The sequence below is a fragment of the Pangasianodon hypophthalmus genome, chromosome 1 (assembly GCF_027358585.1).
Source record: "Pangasianodon hypophthalmus isolate fPanHyp1 chromosome 1, fPanHyp1.pri, whole genome shotgun sequence".
Taxonomy (NCBI): Eukaryota; Metazoa; Chordata; class Actinopteri; order Siluriformes; family Pangasiidae; genus Pangasianodon; species Pangasianodon hypophthalmus.
In genome coordinates, this window is record NC_069710.1 from 34,965,368 (window position 1) to 34,993,297 (window position 27,930).

Sequence of the window (27,930 nt, forward strand, 5' to 3'; positions counted from 1 at the left end):
AGCCAGTGATTTTGCTCTGTTTATTTCAACATATATATATGTAATCACAAAGGAACTACTCTCTCTCTCTCTCTCTCTGTGTATGCATAAAACCTCTTCTATTAAACTTATATAATATAATATATAATATTATATAATATTAGTTATATCTGTATAATATTTGCTGTGTGCTTCTCTTTAGTCTTGGAATAAACTCTGACTGGTGATTTTTTACATTTTTTTAACTTAAAAAAATTAGTTTTTTTTAGGGAGTCCTTTTTTTTGGAAAGGAGTCCATCGCTGCATTATGATGGACACCAAACCCTGATGTTTCTGCCACCTGTTAGAGTGATGTATTTTTTATTAAACTAATGTGTTCTGTGTTTCTTTCCTTATCACCTTGTTTGTACATTTTTAGGACCAGTAGATGAGGCCTGGATTGAAGACCTTGGGTCACTCATTATTTTGGTAGTTTGCTCACTCCTGATGGCCAGAAATGAAAGGGTTCATGTGAAACTTGTGCAGGAGAACTGTCTCAATCGAGAAAACCACACAAACACACACACACAATCCCCAAGGGGACATTTTGGGTGTTACAGCAGCAAAGACGTTGATTCACTAGAAAAATCTATACATTCAACGCATATTCACAAATAACAAACAGTGCAAAAAAAAAAAATACAATCAATGATGAAGGTAAGGTGCAAAAAAATACAACATGATAAAGTGCAAAATAACCACAGACATTCACAACATATGAGCCGGTGATTGTGTACTCTAAGAGAGCAGCTTCACTCCTGATTCTCCTGGTTCATTGAGGTTCAGATTCAGTTCTCTCAGGTGTGATGAGGTGTTTGCCTTCAGAGCTGAAACCAGAGCAGCACAACCTTCACCTGTAATACTGCAGCCTTCCAACCTGTAGAGAGATCAACACTTATAGATCTACCTACACACACACACACACACACACACACACACTATGTATATCCAGAGTGTGAAAGTGATGATCTGACCTCAGTATCTCCAGTGTACAGTGTGGATTCTCCAGTCCAGCAGAGAGCAGCTTCACTCCTGAATCCTGCAGGTTATTATTGTGACTCAGGTCCAGTTCTCTCAGACTGGAGGAGTTTGAGCTGAGAACTGAGGACAGAGCTCTACAGCTTTCCCCTGTGAGATTACAGTAACGCAGCCTGGGAGAGAAATGATGAAATAGTAAAATACAGATGTGTGTGTGTGAGAGTTCAGCTTTTTTTATATTCAAATGAAGCCTTAAAGTATCAGTAGCTACAACCTTGTTATTACTTGAACATTGTGATTTACTGATTAATTTCACTGTGTCTAACCTCAGTGTAGAATTGTGTAATGAAAATGAACATTGTTTATAAGACAAAGGCCTTTCAATTTCATTTTGCTCAAACTGTATCAACAGAAGAAAATAGTTTAGAAAATAGAACAGTTTCAGTGAAACTGTGAAGGTTTATAGATAATTTGTTTTGTATCCATCCAGCTTTTCCAACTAAACAACACAAAAATAGCTGGATGGAAAAATTATTTTGTTATTTTGCCTGACAACATTTTTAGTTATTTAAACAATCTCTATGACTTAAAACATTGTTTGTTTCTTAAATTAACTCGTTGTTTGAAATTGTAATGGATCACAGAGGGATGACTGAGAGATACAGAAGCAGAAGTTATGGTTCAACAAAATTACAAGGGTTTATCCTCCCAGGCGCTAACACACCAACACACAGTAAATTAGTGTGTAAAAAGGAAATCTGCTCTAGCCTCAAAATTACACAGATGTCAAAATTAAGTAGACGCGATTACTGAAAATAATGCAGTGTGATGTTGCTAGTGAGTACTGAGATACTCATGTCAGACAAGACAACATTAGATTGATGCATGAGGTAACAATGTAATTTAATACAACAATTTTCAGTACAAATTATATTACTGACAACATCCTGAGTGAAAAGTAGAATCTTTGAATTATTTAGATGAATTCAGAGTTTCTTAGTGTTTGTTACATCCCTTTTTTGCTATAATGACGGTGTGCACTCCAGCTGCCATGGACTCCACACGTTTGTGCAAAACCTTTTGATCCATTTTAGATCAAATTCATTGGAGTGTTGTCTGATCACATGCTTCAGTAGAACAGATTAGACATGAGGACAATCTGACCTTAATCTTTCGTCCCATTAAAATGTCGAATACACAAACACCTAACAGACAAAGGAGAATTTCACACAGGCTACACTGTTCATTGGAAAGAGTTTGAGTTTAATGAACATGTTGTGTGATATTGCAGTGAGATATTTGATCAGTTGAGTCACTAAAATATTGAATTCCACCAAGAGTGATGAATAATATAGACACTTTGGGAACCATTTCATTGCTGCATTTGAGTGAAATTTTAGGTGAAGCCGGGTGAGCTATATATGCTGCCTGTGAGCAACATATCTTCCTGGTGTCCAGCACCACAATTAACAAAAAAGAGGGAACAATAAAGACACTCAACATGCAAAGTATACAAGAATGAACATTCCAAGCACATATTAGTTCAGACTTATTCTGAATATAAAAGTAAATAGAAATGTAAATGATCAAAATGCATCTGAAAAACTTTAACAAAATGCAAAGAATCAATAGCAACAAATAAATTAGCAAATTCTGTGCCCCCAGCACCAAACCCACAATAGTACATTCCATCTTCCCACCATGAATAAAGTCCGCCCAGGTACTGTTTCTTTGTGGACGAGTTGGCAGGAAGATGCATTAACAGTAAAATAAGCAAAGATTTAAGCACTAAAGGAATGCTATGCGTTATATTGCCTTAAACTAATTTAATCACACTAAATGTGTGCACCTAATTCAGGAATTACATAAAGATGACATAAAGGATTGCTAAAAAGTGGTACAATTAATAATTTTACAGCATATCAAAAAATATAACAAATAAAATGTGAAAGTGATGATCTGACCTCAGTGTCTCCAGTGTACAGTGTGGATTCTCCAGTCCAGCAGAGAGCAGCTTCACTCCTGAATCCTGCAGGTTATAATTGTTACTCAGGTCCAGTTCTCTCAGACTGGAGGAGTTTGAGCTGAGAACTGAGGACAGAGCTCTATAGCTTTCCTCTGTCAGATTACAGCCACACAGTCTGGGAGAGAAATGATGATATATCAGAACACTGACATCCAAACACAAAATAGGCACATTATTTATTTTCAGTTAGTACATTATAATATTTTCATTTGGAGTTTTATGTCAGAACACTCACATCCAAAACACACACACAACACACATATAAACAGAGCAAATGCGAGAAATATAACAGAAAATTTTTCCACATCACCACAAACTTCAAGTTAAAGCCTGTAATTATTTATGCCAGAATGACTGGGATTAAAGGTCTAATGTCTTCCTCTAGTGGTGGAAATAATCAGTGCAAGTTTAGAGAACAGGAGCAACTACAAGCTCATGGAAGCGGTGGAAGAAGAGGAGGAGGAGTAAGGATGCATAGTTGTGTAGTGAGGGGAAGACAGCAGTATACTGTAGAGGAGGAAGTTGTGGATCATGTTATTAACCATGGCCTTACAATGGCAGAGGCTGTGTCTGAATGTCTAAACTGAAGTGAAGGCCACATGTAGGCTTCCTGAACTGGCAAAAGAACAAATCTCTTGAGTGATAGTATTTCAAATCATTGGCCAATTTCTCCAATTATTTAAATTCTTTTGAGAGGCATTTTTCCTTTCAAACGGCCTCCCCACTGATATTAATGGTGACATAACTAGATGGAAGAGCTTACTTCATTTTTTTTCTGATTAGTGAACTCTTGAATGAACTCACAAATTTTTTTTTTCTTTAATACCACCAATAGTTGTCTGGCATTTATGTTGGGAGTTTAAGGTTTTTTCTATGTTTTTGGATTAGTTAGGGAGTAAAGCAAGTCTTTTGTTTCTTTTCTTTCTTTTCATAGGAAATCTAGTTTGTTGTACTAATTTATCCCAGTTTTATTATTATTTTTTAGATTTTTTGGCCTTGGTCCCATATGAGGTTATAATGATTGTTGTAACACAATATCATTTTGTCTAGTACACTTCTTTTTGTCTCTTGGATTCATTCGTCTGTGTGATGCTCACATTTGAGCACACATTCATATTTTACCTCCTTGTGTTTTGGCCTAACCTTAGACTAGGTCATAAAAAATAATATTCTCTTTATCAAGCTCCATTACTCTCTTTACCAACATAATAACAATGAACTGAATAGAGTAATACATTTATGTAAAAAATAATTGTAAACAATTCTCTAAAAAAGTACTCACACAGCTTTTCTGGATGCTTTGACCACTGGCATCAGCCTCAGAAGACATTCCTCTGATCTTTGATATTTACTCAAATCAAACACATCCAGATTCTCGTCTGAGTTCAGCAACACAAACGCCAGAGCTGACCACTGAGCAGGAGAGAGACTGACTCCACTGAGACACCGGGAATCTTTTCTGTTCAGGTAATGCTGTACTTCCTGCACTAGAGAATGATCATTCAGTTCATTCAGACAGTGGAACAGATTGATGGATTTCTCTGGAGATGGATTCTCCCTGATCTTATTCTTGATGTACTTGACTGTTTCCTGTTTGCTGTGAGAGCTGCTTCCTGTCTGGGGCATTAGGTCTCGTAAGAGAGTTTGATTGGACTCCAGTGAGAGACCCAGAAGGAAGCGGAGGAACAGGTCCAGGTGTCCATTCTCACTCTGTAAGGCCTTGTCCACTGCACTTCTCAGGAAATCAGACATGTTTGACTTGTTGAAAAGATCAGACAGATCAGTGATTTGTTGTTCTGTTACATTTCTGCTCATGAAGGAGAGAAATGCGTATAAAGCAGCCAGAAACTCCTGAACACTCAGATGTACAAAGCTGAACATCTTCCCCAGGTGCAGCCCAAACTCCTCTCTGAAGATTTGGGTACACACTCCTGAGTACACTGACACTTCACTGACATCAATGCCACACTCTCTCAGGTCTTCCTCATAGAAGATCAGGTTTCCTTTCTCCAGCTGTTGGAAAGCCAGTTTTCCCAGTGCCAGGATACTCTCTCTGGTCTTCTGAGGATCAGGGTCACATTTCTGATGGTACTTTTGGTCCTTGTGTTTGATCTGAAAGATCAGGAAGTGTGTGAACATTTGAGTCAGAGTCTTGGGGATCTCTCCACTCTCTGCTTCACACAACATTCTCTCTAGAACAGTGGCTGAGATCCAGCAGAAGACTGGGATGTGGCACATGATGTAGAGGCTTCTTGAAGACTTCATGTGTGTGATGATTTTATTGGCCAGGCTCTCATCACTGATCCTCTTCCTGAAGTACTCCTCTTTCTGAGGATCACTGAACCCTCGTACCTCTGTTACCTGGTCTACACACTCAGGAGGGATCTGATTGGCTGCTCCTGGTCGAGAGGTTATCCAGAGGAGAGCAGAGGGAAGCAGATTCCCCTTGATGAGGTTTGTCAGCAGCACATCCACTGAGGCTGACTCTGTAACATCAGACAAACTCTCATTGCTCTGGAAATTTAGAGGAAGTCGACACTCATCCAGACCATCAAAGACGAATATCACTTTGTGAACATTACAGTCTATTAACTCTAATTCTTTTATTTTTGGGAAAAAGTGATGAAGAAGATTCATCAGACTGAGATTTTTCTGCTTCATCAGATTCAGCTCCCTAAAGGGAAGTGGAAACATGAAGGTGACGTCCTGATTTGCTTTTCCTTCAGCCCAGTCCAGAATGAACTTCTGCACAGAGACTGTTTTTCCAATTCCAGCAACTCCTTTAGTCAGCACACTTCTGATGGACTTGTCTTTAAAGAGCTCATTACATTTGATGGGTGTCTCCTGTGTTGCTGGTCTCCTGGACGCTGTCTCAATCTGTCTCACCTCATGTTCATTATTGACGTCTCCACACCAACCCTCTGTGATGTAGAGATCTGTGTAGATCTCATTCAGAAGTGCTGAGTTTCCATGCTGTGAGATTCCTTCATTAATTCTTTTACATTTCTCTCTCAGTTTGGATTTGAGTTTTTTCTGGTATGTAGAGATAGATTCTAAAAAATATATATATAATAAAATCATATATATATATATATATATATATATATATATATATATATATATATATATATATATATATATATATACTGTAAATTTTATGTCCATCTCTATGAGCTACTGATATTTTCAGACACAGCAAGTCAAATGATTTTTGTAATTCCTCTTATTAAATACAGATATAATTTTAAGAACAAAAATAGTTCCCACAGAATCATGGTGCTACAATTAACATGGGACAACATGAAACAGCAGACAGTGAGATCAGTACACATTGTCTGACAGTGAAAAAGTCAATAAATAGAATAAATACAGAAAATAGAGTGTACATTGTACAGTGGACAATATGGCAAAAAATATCCTCTGTAGGTCATATTTAATGTCAAGTTCTGATCTAATATTGAGCACAGTGATAATAATAATAAATAATATAATTGCTTCATTAAGGTGAGATTTGTATGATAAATATAAACCTGTGCTTCTAAAATTAAAGTGATGTTATAACCCCATGAGTTCTTACTGTTCTGGAGTGTGTTAGCGAGATCTGTGTGGTTCATGTTCTTCAGGACGTGCAGTGTGATCTTCAGCACTCCCTCTCTGACACTGCTCTGATCCTCCTCATCCTCCACCTCCTTCTCAGAGCATGCTGGGTAATCTGGACTCAGGAGCTTCTTAAATCTCTTCAGCTCTTTCTTTATCAGAGTGATGACTTTGTGCTCCAGCTCCTGATTAGAAATAGAAAGTATGAAAAATTGAAAAATTCCCATAATGTTTCTGTTCAGTACTGCTGTACGTTGAGGTGGCTGGACCATTTTGTACAACTCAAAATAACATTTTCTCTTTTTAATTTTCTCCAGTCTGAATTGATCCACATGGATCCTACTGAGACCATTCCTCAGATTGCAGATCACACTGGAGCTTCGACATGTCGATTATGACCATGTGAGTCAGCGAACAGATGTGCACAAGCACAGTGAGACTGAACATTTGGGGTTAAGTGCCTAGAGGAAATTTTTTTTTTTTAAATTTCAAGTAAAAAAGCTTATTTGGAGCCTGTGTAGTACATTTTTAAATTGTGGCAGTAATTTGATTCTGGATTGGTTAGATTAAAATGATCAAGAATAGTCAGAGAGATCATGGGAATTAAATCTGGACATTTAAATTGTTTCTGACCAAAATACTGACTCTGTGGTCTTGCTGTTGAGTGTCTTTACTGCTCCCATCTCCGCTGTTGGCATCAAGTTCTACTTGTCAGTTTTTATATTTATTGTCTTTTTACCTTGTGTTTTTAAATTTTTTTTTTTAGAATTGTAATATCCTTAAAGTACCCAGTATTTCTTATTGAAATGCCAGAGATGAATGAATCACGGTTGAAATAATGGTGTGTTAGACAATTTTTAAACATTTTTTAAAATTTTTTAAACATTTTTAAAAATATAAAAGGCCAATACTTGCAAGTTTTAAATGAAACCTCTGACACTTTTCAATCCACTCATTCAGAAACGGTGACTGATTAACTGAAGCTAAAGTGGCAGGGATCCCTAACTTTTAATTTCCCAGTATTTTGTCATCAGGACGCTCCCTTTGTTCGCACACCAAGCATTAGTGCACACTTTGTTCACACTCACTCACATACCAATGCAACACACACATTCAAAAACATGCAAAACCTTGTTACCATTTATAATCTTCACACACCTTGAATATGGACTCCAGATGACTTCTGTAGGTGATTTTTGATTTATTCTCTTGAGATCTGTGAACAAACAAAACACTAATTTTATCAAGGACTGGACAACATATTCATAGCGGCAAACAGAAACAAATAAATACACAGATATTTAACACCATGACCATATTTTAATATACTATATTTAATTAAGGATTAACTAAATGAGTTAATTTAGAGAAAAGAGCATTTATTAAGATGCCAGTAAATTAAATAATAACATCACATTTCATAATTTCATTAAAGTTTGTGACGATGGGCCGGCAGCCTGCTCGGGGAAAACAGCAAGCGCTCCTCACGCTACTGCCCCATGTTTTGGACAGAAAGAAAGCGTGTGGCTGCCGAGGGCGGAGTAATGACGCATGGCTGGCAGACAATGAAGTGAGCAGCAATTCTCTTCTGTCGTGGAGCCTCCATAAGAGTATAAAAAGGGCCTCACGACCAGTGGCAGGTAGCCCCTTCAGCATGGGGAAGCAGAAGGCGGCCAATCGACTGAAACATTACTGAAGCCAGGTGATTGAATGGGTCCAGCAGGATCCAGCTCAATGTCTACCATTGTCATATTTCCTAGTGTGGGGGGGCCTTCTCTATTACTGCACTGAACGCAGAGGAGATCCCTGCGACTTGCTGGTAGTCTCCCGTTCTAGAACACCCGGCCTTCTGTACCTGACCCAGTCTCACCCACTGGGCGGCCTCCTGAGGCCCCGAAACACCCTGGAGAAACTAAAAGACTGCTTCCTCTGGCCAGGAATGGATGCCGAGGTAAAAGCCTTCTGTAAACAGTGCCCCGAATGCCAATGTACAGGCCCCCAGTGGCCTGGTCTGCTCTGTTGATCCCACTCCCCATCATTGCTGTCCCTTTCAAATGAGTAGGCATGGATCTGGCAGGTCCGCTTCCAAAATCTTTGGGGCCATGAGTATATCTTAGTCATCATGGATTACACCACCCTATACCCCAAGGCAGTCCCCCTGCAGAAAGCCACCTCCCAGAACATCGCCCAAGAGCTCCTCCTCCTCCTCCTCTTCAGCCAGAAGTCAGGGCTAACCGCCAACCCCTGGAAGTGTCACTTGGGGCTCACAGAGACACTGTAACTGGGGTACTGCATCGGCCTAGACCTTCTTATGCCCCAGGAGAAGAATATAGTAGCTGTCCACGATTACCCACATCCCGCGACAAAGAAACAGGTACGTGCCTTTTTGGCTTTGGTGGGATATTATTGACATTTTTTGACCAAGTTCCCTTCGATTGCCTCTCCCCTCTCAGACCTTACTAGAAAAGGCCAACCGGGCTAGGTGCACTGGAGTCGGGAGGCTGTGGAGGCATTTGAGGCTTTGAAGACGGCGCTAACCAGCTCACCAGCTTTCCGCAATCCTGACTTCGACCTCCCCTTCACAGTCCACACCGATGTCTCCGAGACAGGACTGGGGCGGTGCTATCCCAAACCTTCGAGGGGGTGGAACACCCGGTCCTATACGCAAGTTGGAAGCTGACCACCGCCGAGAAGAATTATGTTGCAGTAGAATGAGTGGCCCTGGCCATTAAATGGGCAGTAGAAGAACTCTGGTATTACCTGGCAGGCCGCCCCTTCATCCTGGTCACAGATCATGCCCCCCTCAGTGGATGGCCAGGGCAAAAGACACTAATGCTCGTGTAACATGCTGGTTCTTATCATTGCAGGATTTCAACTTCCAGGTACAGCACCGGGTGGTGTTCCAACGCGATGGCCTGTCTCGCCGGTAAGCACTCTGCGGTTAGCTCACGCCAGCAGGAGGCTTGGAGGTGTGGGGGAGCAGTGTGACGATGGGCCGGCAGCCTGAGCCGGGAAAACAGCAAGCGCTCCTCACACTACTGCCCGATGGTGCTGAACGGACAGTGCTGCTTCAGCACCACCAGTGTTTTGGACAGAAAGAAAGTGTGTGGCTGCTGAGGGCGGAGTAATGAGGCATGGCTGGCAGCCAATGAAGAGAGCAGCAATTCTCTACCGTTGTGGAGACTCTGTGAGAGTATAAAAGTTGCTCCCGACTGGCAGCAGGTAGACAACTAATGATTGCCTCATTTTTCCTTGCCGACGACAAGGAAGACAACGCCCAGAATGACCACTACTGACTCAGACTGCCTGCCAGGTATCTGCAGAGCCCCCTTGGGTCCCGCTGCAGCTGTCGTATTTACCTCGCTGCACACGCCTCCAAGCCCTATCATCACCTTCACCTCCCCAGCAACCAGAGCACCACTGCACCTCTTCACCTTGACTGTTTTCTTTGTTGAAAAGAACTTAATAAAATCACCTCTCCAAGAGCTAAGCGTCACAAGTCGTTAAAATCTCATTATTTCTCTTCAATTCTGTAACACCACAAACTCTCCAGATCAGTGAATGCAGATCTGATCTCAGATCAATAAAATTGTCTTTTGAAGGATCTGACCAGTTGGACTTCATGGACACACAGCTGTGTTCAGGCAAGTCTGATCTCTTACCCTGTATACTGAATTATCATGCTGTATAATTATTACTGTTCTGCTTTTCCAGTCCTTTCACCTTTTCTCTTTGTGAATGGTTAAAGTCTGATTACAGGATTTTACATTTAGTTACATGTATCTATCAATACTGAGTTCACACTTTAAAAACTACTCATACATTTATCACAACAGCCATCAGTGTGGACTGAACACTGGAAGAGTTTTCATTGCTTTGACACAAAAGGCATTAATTAACCTCATCTTTCAAAATTCATGAATTCTTTTCTCACCCAAACTCAACCTCCAACAAAACTTTGTCTATCTACAGCACATTTTTCACATGTTTACATACTGTTTTCAGAACTATTCAATATCCAAAGTTCAAAATCACAGCTGATTCCCAATTTACCTTAAGACATAGGTGTTTTGTTTTCCACTATGTCAACCTCTACACAAAAGTGGACATCTCTGGAATGATTTTTTATATAGATATGGACATAATCCGCAATAGAGAAGGTGTATAGCACATGTATACAGGAGGACATGAAGTATGACAAATGTGGCTAAAAGGACACAGTTAACTAGCATTGAACAAAATGGTTATACATTGAACGAACACATCGTTTTCACATGAATAAAATATCACATCATTACAATTATTTGAATTTTCTGCAGAGAAAATATATTGAAAGACAAACTGGTGTTGATAGTTGTTCATGCTGGAATGATGTACACAACTGAATCACATAAATGAAGTGCATCACTTTAAAGCATATCCTTAGTGCTAGATAGATATCATATATGTGTCTATGTATGTACAGCAGATATACATAATATAAAATATAGATAAAATTAATAAGTACCATGTTCTTATTTTGTAATGAAATATTAGTTTATATAAAAAAAGACAGAATGATAAATTTTGTAATGTTGCCAGATGTTAGTGTTTTTCAGGTCATTTAGTTATGAAGGATACTGTAATTGTTGAGAGAGAACCTTTGCTTGTGTTCTGGTAATGAGTAATGAGTTGATTTTGAGGTGTGTATGAAGTGTTATGCTAGTTTACTGCATTTTGAACATAAGGTTAACTGCAGTGCTGATCTGTATTGAGAAATATTTGTAAACAATTATAGAAAAAAACTATAATAGGTTATTAGCACTCATATAATTCTTTCGTCCAAAGAAGGGACAACACTTATGTATTTCACAGAGTCACACCCTTCACTCACTTCTCGTCTTTCTTTGTGTCCTGTTCCCCAGAAAGACTCATTTTGGAGGTCATGTCTCCCATGATTACACCTGTAAACCTGCACACACACACACACACCATATCAGTATGTTAAATTCATAACATTCACATATTATAGTTTTATATTTACATATTAGAGATTTGTTTTTCTCAAGAAACATTTTATAATCCTCTTATCATAAAATGGAGTTTCACTATAACTCAAACTGGACTGACTGTGTTAATTATCAGACAAGAAAGGGCAGTAGATAACCACAGAAGGCAAGAGATGAGCCAAAACTGTGCACACACCATACACTTACATATTTTTTAACATAAATATCCAGTCTTTTTCATATAATACCAACACAAAGACACACACATACAAACACATGAACACACCTTACATTTAAGCTTGACAGCATGACATATAAACTGAATGAACACTTATCACTAATTATTGCATTTGGGGGACACAGAGTCTCATACACTATACATATTCCTCTAACTTTCCTCTTCATATGGTAGGTGTGTAAACAGGAAACAATTTCCGTAAATAGGAATGATGAACTACCATACTCACATTAATATACACATATATAACACAACTCAAGACTTTATAACAGATAGGAAGTCAATAACTTACTCTAATGTCTTCAATTTACAGTGTGGATCTTTCCGTAGATCAGAGAGCAGTTTAACTCCTGATTCTCCTGGTTTATTGTGTTTGAGATTCAGTTCTCTCAGGTGTGATGAGGTGTTTGACTTCAGAGCTGAAACCAGAGCAGCACAACCTTCATCTGTAATACTGCACCATTCCAGCCTGTAGAGAAGGAGAAAAAAACTGCTCACACTTACAGATCAACATGCCTGCACACACACACACACACACACAATAATTAATGTTTATCCACCATAAAAACTGATGATCTGACCTCAGTGTCTCCAGTGTACAGTGTGGATTCTCCAGTCCAGCAGAGAGCAGCTTCACTCCTGAATCCTGCAGGTTATAATTCTTACTCAGGTCCAGTTCTCTCAGACTGGAGGAGTTTGAGCTGAGAACTGAGGACAGAGCTCTACAGCTTTCCTCTGTGAGATTACAGTGATACAGCCTGGGAGAGAAATGATGATATATCAGAACACTAACTTCTGAATGTGTGTGTGTGTGTGTGTATACACCATAACGTTTAATTTGCATCAGCTAATATGAGACCAGGGCTGATATATATTTAAGCTTAATATATTTATGTGGAAACAATAGACTTACAAGCTAATTTTTTTAATGCTGTAATCTGCAACCAGTATTTTGATGTAACTTCTTTTCTCACACTTATCTGTGGTGCACTACAAAGCATTAGTCACCTCTACTTTCCAAATTAACTATCAGAATGCAACCTAATGAATTTTTGCTGGGAGGGGTTCATGGGAATTGGAGTTCTCTTGATGGGGTGTTGCAGACACAGACATAACCACTGGTTTCTTAAATTAACCCCTTGTTTAAAATATTACAAACAAATTGCGTTCTCTGTAATTTTCTGGGGTGTACCATTTATACATTCATTTATTCATCTTAAGTGATCAGAGTCATGGTGGATTGTGAGCCTGACCCAGGAACATCAGGAGCAAGGTGGGAGAGTTCACATCTGACGGGACTGCAGTCCATCACAGGGCATCATTCGCACCTAAGGGAAATTTAACATAGCCAATCTACCTAACTGCATGTTTTTGGACAGTGAGAAGAAACCGAATAACCCAGAGGAAACTCACACATACATGGGGAGTACATGCAAAACTCTACATAGACAGTAACCAGATCTCAGGATTGAACTGGAGATCCTGGAGCTGTAAGCCTGCCACACTAGGGACTCTGCCACCATGCCAACTAAGACGTACCAGTGTAAAAATTAACCTAATAACATCACACAGTGTACCTGTAGGGAGCATGCAGATGCTGAAATCAGTATACCCAGAATGCATTGCAAATAAATCCATTCATATATATGTATATATTTTATACTTTAACCAGATTATCAACCATTTCAATATTAGAATAGAATAAATTGTATCTGTGATTGACTATACAGGTGTGACATTATTTGGATAAAAGACATACACTGCATTTGTGGAATGTTTCCTTAACAGCTGTACCTTGCGGATTATAACCTGTGTGTTGACTTGGTGGTAGCCAATCAGCAGCTAGTAAAGAGCAGCAAATCAGGTATTGGTAGAGATGGTTGAGGGAGTCAGGTAGGGAAATAGAAAATTGTGGAAAGGAAAATGTGTGTTTTGTGTATTTCTGCAGTCCACAAGAAAAGTGTAAGCACATTTATATCCTGTTAGATGCGGCTGCATGAGAATAAAAGCATAAAAATAAAATTGTGTGTGCACAAGAGGGATGGATGTTGGAGCTACTATATGGCGCTTCATGGGAGAACTGCCTGTAAACAGTTCGGCACCATTAGATGAATGGAAAAATCCCATTATTTAGTTGATGCACAGTGAAGTGAGCATAAGTCGGGGAAGGGTGCAACCATTTGTATGTATGTGTGGTGGAAGGTGCTTTGTTCAACTTTAGAATAGAAGTTTCAAGAGAAAAAACCATGAACCAACATGTGAACTGCATTTAAGCCATGTTCTTGTTATGGGGGCTAGGCGATAGGATGTTCAAGAGCGTCGTGCAGGGCCCGCTTGTCCAGGAGGACAATATATGGCGTGGAATGGAGCCAAGTGCAGAGACAGATCAAAAAGGCTCTGCCTAAAATGCAAACACCTAGCATGGGACACAAACCAGAGAGGTTGTGAACCGCAAGCCATAATGTTAGCCAATGAGCTAACTCCACAGGATTGTGTTAATTGGATCGAGGAAAACTCAGAGCCAATGGCTCAACTCAAAAGCACCACACCGAGGCAGGAAAAAACAACTCAAAGTGGCCTTCCTTCTGGCCAAACTTAAAGGCACCAAATGCGAAAGGAAGAGGCCCTTAAGAGGGCCGAATATTTATCTCAGAGGATTCTCAGTCTATCCTCCTCTTTAGTTTTCTGCCAACTTGACTTCCTCTTTAATTCTGAGCTCCCTTTTCTTTCTCTCCCTCAATATTTTCTCTCCCTTTCCTTTTCTTTCTAAGCATCAGTATTTTTTTCTTCTCTATTTACATTTTCAAAAACTACCAATCAGAGTAGCCTGGCACTGCTCTGTTACCTGGCACAGCTCTATGTCCACACGCAGAGTGAGGCACTCAGAGGGCTTATAAAAAGGCGCGGCCAGGTGCTGCACATTTACGCTGATTACCTTCCTGAGATCGCCATGTTATAAAAGCCCATGCAGGTGGCTGCAGATCTGCCTGAGAAGGCACCTGCTGCATTACAGTTCCTTTGTATTCCCTGCCACAAGACTGTCTATACATTAATACTGGGTTTAAAGGAGACCTGGATTCTGGTTAAAGTGCTGCATTTGACTGAATGAATTTGGAAGTTAAAGACCAAGATAGGACCATGATACTTACTGAATTCTCATGTAACTGAGACCTGCAAAATGGACACTTTCCCTTTATCTAAAAAAACAACAGCCTATAAATCTGAAAGTGAATTACTAAGTGTGGAACACCAGTGTGGACCATCTCAGAGGGAACAGCTGTGTATTAATTAAAGCCATTTGAATATTGTGGTGGGAGCTCTGAGCAATTTTGAGTTGCTGTATACATTTAGAATTAAAGTCTTCATTTTCTTTAGCTTATTTAAATGTTTAGGGTAATTTAAATTAACCCCTTTGCTATTTCTGCCACAATCACAAGTTGACTCAACTGCTTCTGATTAGGTTTCTTGCCAGAGTATGGGCAGGTTCTATCTCTGACTGCCAGGGAAAGGGAGTGAGGTAAGTGGCTAGGTGGGATATACATACACGTGTCTGTTTTTAATACATTCACATGTCTGGTTTTTAAATGATAAAATATATTCTGTAATATCCCATATTGACAATAATATAAACAAAATGTGAAAGTGATGATCTGACCTCAGTATCTCCAGTTTACAGTGTGGATTCTCCAGTCCAGCAGAGAGCAGCTTCACTCCTGAATCCTGCAGGTTATTCTCACCCAGGTCCAGTTCTCTCAGACTGGAGGAGTTTGAGCTGAGAACTGAGGACAGAGCTCTACAGCTTTCCCCTGTCAGATTACAGTCATACAGCCTGGGAGAGAAATGATGATATATCAGAACACTGACATTTCAAACACAAAAGAGAGATACTTTCACATATAACTTAATGTTTTATATTGGATATGGAACACTAACATTTAAAACATACAGCAAAAGAGTGATAGACATAAAACAGAAATTTACTGGTCTGACACAATCACAAACCTCAAATTATGGCCTGTAAGTATTTTTCACTAGAATAACTGGGATTAAAGGTCTAATGTCATTCTCTATTGGTTAAAAATAATCAGTGTACATTCACGGCATAAGATCATCACAAACAATTTATCCAGTGTGACATACAGGATAAATCAAAAGCATCCTGAGCAGCTGCATCACTGCCTTGTCTGGAAATTGCACCGTCTCGGTTTGCAATACCCTGCAGTGTACAGTGAGGACAGCTGAGAAGATCATCGGGGCCTCTCTTCCCTCCATCATAGACATTTACACCACACGCTGCATTCGCAATGCCACCAGCATTATGAATGACCCCACGCACCACAATCTCTTCACTCGCCTGCCGTCTGGCAAATGGTACCAAAGCATTCGGTAGACTGTGCTACAGCTTCTTCATCAGACTCCTCAATACTGATAGACTGACAGATAGATGGACTGACAACACACACACACACAAAACACCATCCCACTCCCTTTGAACTTTTTGCACATTTCTGTATTTACTACCTGCATTTTTTTTCTGCTACTGTATTTATAAAAATACTGTATTTAATTTTTTTGTCATTACTGTACTCTCTACCTGGCTGATACCCCAATAACTGCTGTGTCCATATATGGTATAAGCTTATCTGCTGAATACTATGTCATAGTTATATTGACATTCACAGTAATCTATTATATTGTTATTCTTTTGCATCTGTTATATCTGACACTTTCATACTAGAACTGTGAACTGGTCGGTGCTGTGCTGTCTCTTACTGTCTCTTAATGTATTGACATTATGTGTACACAACACATGGTATGTATGTCTGACTATGTCCCTGTATTTTCCCCTTGAATGTAGCTGTAGCCTATTCCCCAGCAAAGCCACAAGTGATACTATCAGGGATAGTTAGTGGCACAACAAGATGATTGCTTATTGCACACATCTCACAAACACTGAGCCAAAGTCCACAACCATGACCCTAACATATGTAGGCTCTTATTTGGTCAAGGTGTTGTGGTAGGAAATACTGTCCCAATTTGACTGCATTGTCCACTGATCTGTTTGCCCAGCATTGCGCCTGTGTGTCCTTCAGGTGAACCAACACCAGGATCTCAAAGAACTTCATCAACACAGATGTCAAAGTAACTAGCCTGCTGTCATTTAGTGCTGAAATGTAGGGTTTATTTTTGTATGATGGTGCAGCATTTGAAACAGGATTGGCTTTCTTGCTGTTGAACAATTGTTGAAAACATCAACCAAAAGGGAATAATTATCAATTGGCTCTGGCTATACACACATTATGGCCAAAGTTTGTGGACACCTGACCATCACACCCATATGTGGGCCTTCCACAAACTGTTGCCACAAAGTACACAATTGTATGGGATGTCTTTGTATGCTGTAGCATTAAAATTTCACAGAGCCCTGACCTCAACCCCACTGAACACCTTTGGGATGGTGACAGGAATGCAGACTGCACACCAGGCCTCCTCCTTTCATCAAAATAGATGGGTGGGTCTAAATCATTCCAAATCCTGAGCATCATAAGACATTGTAAGTAAGTGGTCAACCATTGATGATTGATTCCACATCATACATGACAAGAAACTGTCTTTCATCATCTAGTATTTGTTCCTAGATAATTGAGTGAAGAATTTTCTAGACTGATCTAACCAACCTTTCCCATATTCCTCCATGGTGTGCTGCATGTGATGGATTGAAAAACTTTTTCACATTTACATTTGCCAGTATGTCATGAATTTTATATTTGTTCAAGTCTTTTTTAATGCTTCTTCTAGTTCTCTTTGTGCTCCTATGAAGTCTTTGGTCAGTTCTTATACTTGTTACTGGGCCTCTTCAATGATAAATCTTCTAATAGCATTAATACAGGAGACAATAAATTGGCAATTACTAGATGTATAGCTCTTGTTACCAGATAAGTAAAAACGGTGATATTCTGTCTTCAGGTCAAGTTGCTATTTTGTATACTCCTGCCCTCCCTTGATATCGTCTTCAGAATGTACTCTATTAGTTTGCTTAATGGTTCATGTTATATTTTTACTGTGTAGATGTGGAAACTGAATGTGAGCCTTTCTTCTTTTACACAGAAATTCAGGCCCACAGAGCCACTGCTTGAAATTAATCAAATATCTTATTTCCACTGTCATGGTTTTGTCACACAGCGGATGATAGAAAGTCTGTTAGCAGCACTGCGACACTGTCCAGAATACTGATTCATCCAACTTCATCTGAAGTTCACTTTTCAAAATTCTATCCATGCATGGTGCATCAACCAATGGGGAATAATTATCAACTGGCTTTGGCAAACCCATCAGACAGATAGCATAAGCATGGGTGGCAAATCAACTATTTGGTACATTCTTAAAACGAAAGAATGCACTGGTAAGCTCAGGAACACAACAGAAAACATCTGTGGTGGGTGACAGAAAAATTCTTCCCCTGGTAAAGAAAAAATGCTCACAACATTTGGCTAGATGAAGAAAACCCTCCAGGAATGTCAAAATCAAAAATCAAGAGAAGCCTTCACCATAGTAAAATACAGAGGGTTTACCATGAGATATACCACGTACCACTGGTCACCAGATTAGAGTTTGTCAAAACACTATATAAAAAAGCCAGTACAGTTTTGACAAACTCTAATCTGGTCTTCCTGTTTGAGTTTGTCAAGACTGTACTTGTCAAAACAGTATCTAAAAAAAAGTATAGTTTTGGAAATTCTGATGGACAGATGAAACAAAGATCAACTTGTACCATAATGCATCACAGTGCAGATGGACATTGACCCAAAGCATACTTCAAAAGCATCCAACACAGCACATGATTTTATTTATTAATTACTTTCAACTCCAAAATACAGGAGTATACAGCTAAAATAACAATAACTTTGTCAATGTCCAAATATGTATGTACCTGACTGAATGTACTCACAAAACCAATGTATGATGACACAGTGTCTGTGTCATCACACCATTCAGTGTGGTAAAAGCAGTGCTGTAGTTCCAGCTTTGTCTCTCTAGTTCATCTACTCATAAGTGGTAACCAACCGGCACAGCAGGTATTAGTTTATCCCCATAGGTGAGAAGCATGTGAACTAGGGAGTGATCAGAGTGTCCTACAGCTGCAAGAGTTTAGAATAGTAAGCATCTCTTAGAAGAAGATAGCAATTGTCCAGAGTGTTTTTGCCTCTGGTGGGATACTTATGCTGTCTGTACTTAGTTGGTTTGGGACTGAGCTTTGCTCTGTTAAAGTTCTTTTCTAATAATAAAACTAGCATACAGTTGATTCTGATCCATATTCAGCTGAGGTGTTGAAGAGCCTCCCTCACAGGGAGCTGTGATATAAATATTTACCAGGATGAATTATAAAAACTCACATGGACAGTAAAAAGGTTTGTAATTGAAAGAAAGGCTTCCAGATAAGGCTGTATGGTGGCGGGCCTCCAGTTCTGGCACAGAAAACTCTGCACGCTCCTCACACGACTACTGCCCAGGTGCTGAAAGACAGCGCCACTTCAGAAATGATGTTTTGGAAAGCACCTTCCACCAGAGACCGACAACAGCATGGAGGAAACCACTTCCTTTCCGCGCTGTGCCATAAGCCCACAGCCCTGCTACTTCCCCATGGCTCAGAGAAGACCTCCAGCCTCACTCTCCCTTCACCTACACCTCCACACCCCCTCACACCATTTTCAAATTAATAAAGAGCACTTATTCACTGCACTAATCCTGTGTGTCCTTTGTCTGTGTTCTGTCTGCCTTAGCTGCAAGTTGCTACACTGGTGGAGAACACATGAACGCAGACCAGACCACCACCATGGACCCAATGCTACGATACCTGCTGGAGACCAGCCTCCAGCTGCAGACAGTGACTCAAGAGCTGGCACAGGGGCTCTGTACTGCCACCCAAATGTTGCTGGCCCTCCAACAGCAGAATGCCACCACTGCCACCACTCTCCCTGACCCCCTCTGCTACACCCAGCACCTTAAAGTGCTTCGAGTGGCTAGTCATGAAACACATATAGAGCAGTCTTCCCACCACACTGGACCCATTTCAGTACGCCTACCATCCCAAGCGTTCAACAGAGGACGCCATATCTGCTACCATCCACCTTTCTCTGACCGATCTGGACAATAAGGATTTAAAAACTGTATAAGGATGCTGTTTGTAGACTTCAGTTTAGGATTTACCATAAGCATCCCACAGAAACTGATAACAAAGCTGAGCCTACTGGCTCTGATTACCCCCCACTGCAACTGGATCCTGGACTTTTTGACTGGGATACCCAAGTCCGTCAGGATCAACCACCTCCAGGACCTCACAGAATGGTGTAGACACAACAATCTATATCTTAATGTTGATCAGTCTAAAGAGATGATTGCCAACTTCAGGACCCAAGTAGATCACATGCACTATTATAATAACAGCAGTATCATTACTGTTACACTGAAATAACAAAAACTGCAATAATATATCTTTGAATTAAAAAGGAAATACTCACGCAGCTTTTCTAGATGCTTTAACCACTGGCAGCAATCTTAGAAGACATTCATCTGATCGGTGATATTTCCTCAAATTAAACACATCCAAAGATTCTTCTGAGTTCAGCAACACAAACACCAAAGCTGACCACTGAGCAGGAGAGAAATTGGCTCCATCGAGACAACTGAAATATATAGTATTCACATAAGTCTGTACTTCCTGTACTAAAGAATGATCATTCAGTTCATTCAGACAGTGGAACAGATTGATGGATTTCTCTGGAGATGGATTCTCCCTGATCTTCTCCTTGATGTACTCGACTGTTTTCTGTTTGCTGTGAGAGCTGCTTCCTGTCTGGGGCATCAGGTCTCGTAAGAGAGTCTGATTGGACTCCAGTGAGAGACCCAGAAGGAAGCGGAGGAAAAGGTCCAGGTGTCCATTCTCACTCTGTAAGGCCCTGTCCACTGCACTTCTCAGGAAATCAGACATGTTTGACTTGTTGAAAAGATCAGACAGATCAGTGATTTGTTGTTTTGCAATATTTTTGTTGATACTGGAGACAAGTGCATATAAAGCAGCCAGAAACTCCTGAACACTCAGATGTACAAAGCTGAACACCTTCCCCATGTGAAGCTCAAACTCCTCTCTGAAGATTTGGGTACACACTCCTGAGTACACTGACACTTCTCTGACATCAATGCCACACTCTCTCAGGTCTTCCTCATAGAAGATCAGGTTTCCTTTCTCCAGCTGTTGGAAAGCCAGTTTTCCCAGTGCCAGGATACTCTCTCTGGTCTGCTGAGGATCAGGGTCACATTTCTGATGGAACTTTTGGTCCTTGTGTTTGATCTGAAAGATCAGGAAGTGTGTGAACATTTGAGTCAGAGTCTTGGGGATCTCTCCATTCTCTGCTTCTCCCAAAATTCTCTCTAGAACAGTGGCTGAAATCCAGCAGAAGACTGGGATGTGGCACATGATGTAGAGGCTTCTTGAAGACTTCATGTGTGTGATGATTTTAGTGGCCAGGCTCTGAGCACTGATCCTCTTCCTGAAGTACTCCTCTTTCTGAGGATCACTGAACCCTCGTACCTCTGTTACCTGGTCTACACACTCAGGAGGGATCTGATTGGCTGCTCCTGGTCGAGAGGTTATCCAGAGGAGAGCAGAGGGAAGCAGATTCCCCTTGATGAGGTTTGTCAGCAGCACATCCACTGAGGCTGACTCTGTCACATCACACAATCTCTCATTGTTCTGGAAATTTAGAGGAAGTCGACACTCATCCAGTCCATCAAAGATGAATATCACTTTGTGAAAATTACAGTCTATTAATTGTAATTCTTTTATTTCTGGGAAAAAGTGATGAAGAAGATTCATCAGACTGAGATTTTTCTGCTTCAACAAATTCAGCTCTCTAAAGGGAAGTGGAAACATGAAGGTGATGTCCTGATTTGCTTTTCCTTCAGCCCAGTCCAGAAGGAACTTCTGCACAGAGACTGTTTTTCCAATTCCAGCAACTCCTTTAGTCAGCACACTTCTGATGGACTTGTCTTTAAAGAGCTCATTACATTTGATGGGTGTCTCCTGTGTTGCTGGTCTCCTGGACGCTGTCTCAATCTGTCTCACCTCATGTTCATTATTGACGTCTCCACTCCAACCCTCTGTGATGTAGAGATCTGTGTAGATCTCATTCAGAAGTGCTGAGCTTCCATGCTGTGAGATTCCTTCATTAATTCTTTTACTTTTCTCTCTCAGTATGGATTTGAGTTTTTGCTGGTATGGAGAGTCTAATAAACAGAATTTTAACAAAAAATATTTTACTGCATGCAATATTTATTTCATCATCTATTTAAAACTGTAAAGTGTATAGCAAGGGTTCCCATGTGGGTTCGCTCTCTACACAAACTAGTGTTGTGTCTCAAATTGCATACTTATGTACTATTCAAGACCATTAATGAGTATGAATACTAACTGGATTTCGTATTACAGTTAGTGTTTTTTTCCTATTAGGAAGAGTTGAATTTTAAATAACTTATGTTGCCTTCAAACCTACAGAAAGGTCTGTTTTGAGTGCTAGCCATCTTAATAAATTCTTTTGAATATAAGATCAGAATGTCAGCCCATAACACTACCACAGCGTAATGTTTAAGAGAGGCAGAGCTTGTCAGGGTTTTTAATGCCACTGTGCTTGAAATCGCTAAACATTTTACAGATTGACTTGGAAACCTGATGAAAAGAGATTGTTTTGTCTAGTTATGCCACTTTTAGGAAAAATCTTCCAGATGTACGTAAGATATGCAGCGAGTGTGTGAACAGGGATGCTCATGCAGCTTCTGCTTCTGTAGCTGCTGAGTATAAAGCAGACCCTTCTGCTTCACATCAGGCCGTAACACACCACAGTGTGGATTATTTTCTATAACAACACAATACTTCACACTAGACTGTTAAATCAGTGTGAGGAATATTTATTTGGTTTTTAGTTACTTACGTTACACATATCTTATTATAAATTTGTTGGGTGATCAAGACTTGTGGTCGCAGAAAATTCATCATGTCCATTTGGGGTTGTTTGCCCAAAAAGTTTGGGAATCCCTGGTGTACAGTGTACTGTCAGGTACATAAATATTTGGACGCTGACAAAGTTTTGTTATTCTACCACAGTATATATGTAAATATGTAAATAAAATAATGAAGCTCAAAGTGCAGACTTTCAGGTAAAATTGAGAGGATTTCATTACAAATCAGGTGATCGGTATAGGAATTACACAAATTTTATATGGTACCAAAAGTAATTGGTTGATAGGCTGCTCAGCTGTTGCATGGCCAGGCGTATGTTATTCCCTCATTGTTTCACTTACAAGTAAGCAGATAAAAGGTCTACAGTTAATTTCAAGTGGGACAATTGCATTTGGAATCTGTTGCTGTTAACTCAGAACTCAAATACGAGCCATGTCCATTGTGTTCTGTCCTTTTAAAGCCCGTCTGGTGCGCTTCAATATATACAAATATATACTCACTTTATTAGGAACACCTGTACATCTGCACATTCATGCAGTTATCTAATCACGCAGTTATCTAATCAGCCAATCATATTCTGTGTAAACTCTAGAGACTGTTGTGTGCGAAAATCCCAGGAGATCAGCAGTTTCTGAAAAACTCAAACCTGCCCATCTGGTAACAACAACCATGCCATGGTTAAAGTCACAGAGATCACACTTTTTCCTCATTCTGATGTTTGATGTAAACACTAACTGAAACTCTTGACCTGTATCTGCATGATTTTATGCATTGTGCTGCTGCCACATGATTGGCTGATAGGATAACTGAGCAGGTGTACAGGTGTTCCTATTAAAGTGACCAGGGTAGAAGGAAGGCATGCATCAAGACTCTTTTCTGTTCTGGCACCCTGGTGGTGAATGAACTTCCTCTAGATATCTGAACAGCTGAGTCACTTGCAGTCTTCAAACGACGTCTAAAGACCTACCTCATGCAATGAGCATGCAAGGGTTCAAAGTACAGATTCTTATCTTTTACACACTTGTCATGCCTGTAGATGTTGCTGTAAAGTTTTTACACACATATTTTCTGTGAAGGAAAAAAACAAATTAATAGTAAGAAATAATTTTTTTTTTTTTTAGAATTTGACTATTTCTGTCACTCTGCCTAGGATAAGTGGATTAATTTAGCAGAGTAAAGCACCTACATCTCTGAATACCTGATAAACTATGTTCAACATCATATCTTAGGATCATCTAGTGCTGGTCTTGTCCATATTCCATGTATGAAACTTGTGTGAAGAGTGGTGAAGCAAGCTTTTGTTTTTCATTCAGCAAAGATCTGAATATATTACCATTAAAACTTTCTCAAGCTCTATATATCACTGCTTAAAAAACAGTTTTTTTTTTTGCACTTCAGCTTTTAATTAGATTTTATTCTTGGTTTTATTTTTCCTGCCATGTTCTTTCACCTTTTATGTATTATTTTAATTATTGTATCTTTATTCTTTTTGTTTTTTATATATTTATATTGTTGTTATATGTTATTTTATTTTTGTTTCTTTATTTCTCAGCTTTTTACTTCGTAGCATAAAGCACTTTGAGCTGCATTTTAAATGTATGAAAGGTGCTATATAAATAAAGTCATTATTATCAGAGCATGCTTGATAACCTGGACTCAGGATGTTCTCGGATCTCATCTGCTCGTTGTCTCCCAGCTCCTGATTAGAAATAAACCATTAGAGAACATCTCAAAAGTCCTAACATAAACAATCTGCTAGACAATTCATTTTTATGTCTGTCCAGTTTCTCTCTCTCTCTCTCACTCTCTCTCTCACTGACACACACACACACACACACACACCTTGAGTGTGGGCTCCAGATTATTCCTGGAAATGATTTTTGTTTCATGCTCTTGTGATCTGTAAACATACCAAAAACACACAAAGTTTAACCACAGCTATTTATCATGTTTATATATTTTATAGACATAATGAATTTATTAAGGTGCCAGTAAATAAAATAATCACATCACATTTCATAACTTCATTAAATGTGTTAAAATCTCAGATTAATGCTCCAATATATTAATCTGTACTCACCTCAGATCAGTAGTACAGTCTCTGTCTCTGAGGTTTTTTGGATGCTCCATTGACTCTTCACTCTTCCTGGACACACAGCTGGGTTCTGCAGAGTCTGATCTCTTAGTCCTCACTGGCCTGAGGCACAGAAGGGAGCAATCTGTAGATTAAAATGTCGAGTGACACTTGAATACTATGCTGAAAGCTGAATACTATGTGGAAAACTAAGTAGATACAATTAGGAATTAAGGGCTCCAGAATGGAGCAACGGAAAAGATGCCACATCATCAAGAGATTAAAACTGGCCATACTCTCTGGGTGGATGGGGGATACTCTCTCTCCCCTGTCAATCACAGTAACACTGGGTGTCTGTGAGCTTGTATATTTGGAAGAGTGTAGATAGTGCTTTCCTCCAAGAGTGTCACGCTGGCCTGTGGCACAGCATGAACAGCAGATCAAAAAGATGCAGTTGGCTTCACTTGTTTCAGAGGAAGCACATGTTAGCCTTCACCCTCCTCACTTGTAACTGTAAGGGAGAGCTGACTGGTATGTTGTCAATTGGCCAAAACTAAGATTAGGGAGAAAAATAGGGGAAAATATATACACTACATGGCCAAAAGTATGTGGACACCTGACTATCACAACCATATGATCTTCCCAAGCAGCTGTAACAGCCTCCACTATTCTGCGAAGTCTTCCCACTAGATGTTGGAGTGTGGCTGTGGGGATTTGTGTTCATTCAGCTACAAGAGCATTAGTGAGATCAGGTGCTGATGTTGGGATGTCGAGGAGGTCTGGGGTTCAGTCGGTGTTCCAGTTCATCCCAAAGGTGTTCAGTGGGGTTGAGGTCAGGGCTCTGTGCAGGACACTCGAGTTCTTCCACTCCAACCTTCACACACCATGTCTTCATGGAGCTCGCTTTGTGCACAGGAGCATTGTCATGCTGGAACAGGTTTGGGTCTTCCTCAAACTATTGTCAAAAAGTTGGAACCATACAATTGTCTAAATTGTCTTTTTATTCTGTAGCATTAACATTCCCCTTCACTGGACCTAAGGAGCCCAAACCCTGAAAAACAGCCTCAAACCATTACCGCTCCTCCACCACACTTTACTGTTGGCACTCTGCAGTCCAGTAGGTCACTTTCTCCTGGTATCCACCTGAACCCAGATTCGTCCATCAGGCTGCCAAATAGTGAAGCGTGATTCATCACTCCACAGAACGCATTTCCACTGCTCCAGAGTCCAGTGTTGGTGCTTTACACCACTCCAGCTCACACTTGGCATTGTACATAGTGATCTTAGGCTTGTGCTTGTGTGCGGCTATGAAACACATTTCAAGAAGGTTCTGATGCACAGTTCTTGTGCTGATGTTGCTTCCAGAAGCAGTTTGAAACTCTGTAGTGAGTGACTCAACAGAGGATAGGTGATTTTTACGCACTACTTGCTTCAGCACTCGGTAGCACCGCTCTGTGAGTTATCTACCGATTTGTGGCTGTACACAGTACTGTGCAAAAGTCTTAGGCAACCTATTTTTTTAATACAAACTTTTTTTTTTTTATAGATGTTTATTGTACTGTTCTGCATTATGGAGTCAGTACAAAACCTTTTTAGATTCCAAACATTAGTTTTCCAGCACAAAATGAAATGTTACAGAAAAATGTTTGTATGTCGGTAAAGAAAGCAGCAGATTCCATAAGAGACACTTTTCAGATAAAAACATAATGAAGGCTGCTGGGTTTCGCTGCAGAAATAAGAAGCGAGTCGACAGTCAAAGTCTCCAGAAGAACTGTGGCTGCTTCTGCAAGATGCTCAGTAACACTTCCAGCTCATTTCCTTATAAAACTGCACACACTGCACCTCAGATACTGCTTTATTTTAAAGCGAAGGATCGTCACATTAAATATTGACTTCGTTTCATTTATTCATTTTTTTAATGTAGAAGCATTTAATTTAATCATTTTTGAAGGCATCTTTGCTCTACAGCATTTCTTTGCATGTGCCTAAGACTTTTACACAGTACTGTATATGTGTGTGTGTGTGTGTGTGTGTGTGTGTCCTCCTCACCTCAGATCAGTAGCACAGTCTGTGTCTCTGAAGTCTATTAGATGGTCCATTGACCAGTCACTCTTCATGGACACACAGCTGGGTTCAGGTGAGTCTGATCTCTCACCCTGAATCAGACTAAACACACACAACCACTGCATCATTATTACTGTTCTGCAGCAATACTGAATAATTCAACTGTAGTTAAAATCTGATGATATTCCTTATTAACACTGATACGATTCTTTAACCTTCATACTTTATCCAGCTACAGGGACAACTTGGGGTTAGACGTGTTGCTCAGTAGCTTAATGTCACTAATCATCAGCTGCTTTTGAACATCTTGAGACAAAGCTGCTGAATTAAACTATTCACTCGTCACTTTTCACAGAAACACATCAGAGTCTGATCTGTTTAGTGTTGGTGAATGTGAGAACATTTCTGTTTTTCACTGAGTCACACCCTTCACTCACCTCTTGTTTTTCTTTAAGTCCTGTTCCCCAGACACACTCATTTTGGAGGTCATGTCTCCTCCTACAGATTACACCTGTAAACCTACACACACACACACACACAGCTCTTTTCCACTCTCTCCTTTATACACATGCAACCTTTAATTTAAATTCTAAGCTAATCTAAGCTAAAAAGCTAAGCTAAGCTGTTCATCTAGTGTAGATTCATAACAATCACATATTGTAGCTTTAGAGTTAGATACTTACTGTGTTTTTCTCCTGAACAGTTGTCAAAAATGGAGTTTCGCTTTCAGTTAAACTGGATTGAACTGGTATAGTTCACAGAGGAGAAACAACAGCGGTATAGAGCAGGAAGCAGGATGAACACACACACACACACACACACACACACGCAGACACACAACACCAGCCCACTCCTTGAGGTTGAATTATACTTACTTTTAACTATGTGCATGCAAGATGGCTGCTGCGCATATCCTGTGGTGTCACTTGTTCA

At 39.9% G+C, this 27,930-nt stretch overlaps 1 protein-coding gene across 2 annotated transcripts; it reads right to left on the reverse strand.

Moving 5' to 3' along the window:
• Positions 1–563: 563 nt before the first annotated feature.
• LOC117595702 (uncharacterized) lies at positions 564–27,918 on the reverse strand. Of its 2 annotated transcripts, XM_053235648.1 has the most exons (17): positions 27,681–27,916; positions 27,435–27,516; positions 26,983–27,099; positions 24,940–25,056; positions 24,702–24,759; positions 24,510–24,558; positions 20,365–22,129; positions 15,501–15,674; positions 12,427–12,603; positions 12,138–12,314; positions 11,493–11,570; positions 7,778–7,835; positions 6,600–6,804; positions 4,305–6,075; positions 2,961–3,137; positions 993–1,169; positions 564–895 (listed from the first exon to the last, which is right to left on the reverse strand). In XM_053235648.1, exons 2-17 carry the CDS (start codon positions 27,485–27,487, stop codon positions 757–759), a joined length of 5,292 nt encoding a protein of 1,763 aa, XP_053091623.1. In that variant the 5' UTR covers positions 27,488–27,516; positions 27,681–27,916; the 3' UTR covers positions 564–756. The 2 variants fall into 2 exon arrangements, with proteins under 2 accessions (XP_053091623.1, XP_053091627.1); XM_053235652.1 differs by lacking the exon at positions 993–1,169 and having other exon boundaries at positions 27,681–27,918.
• Positions 27,919–27,930: the final 12 nt, after the last annotated feature.

Coding starts and splice junctions, on each gene's coding strand:
- LOC117595702 (XM_053235648.1), bottom strand. CDS start 27,487: ATGACCTCCAAAATGAGTGTGTCTGGGGAACAGGACTTAAAGAAAAAC. Junction 22,130..24,509: donor CGAGAACATCCTGAGTCCAG/GTTATCAAGCAT, acceptor TCTGTTTATTAG/ACTCTCCATACCAGCAAAAA. Junction 11,571..12,137: donor TGTAAATTGAAGACATTAGA/GTAAGTTATTGA, acceptor GTGTGTGTGCAG/GTTTACAGGTGTAATCATGG.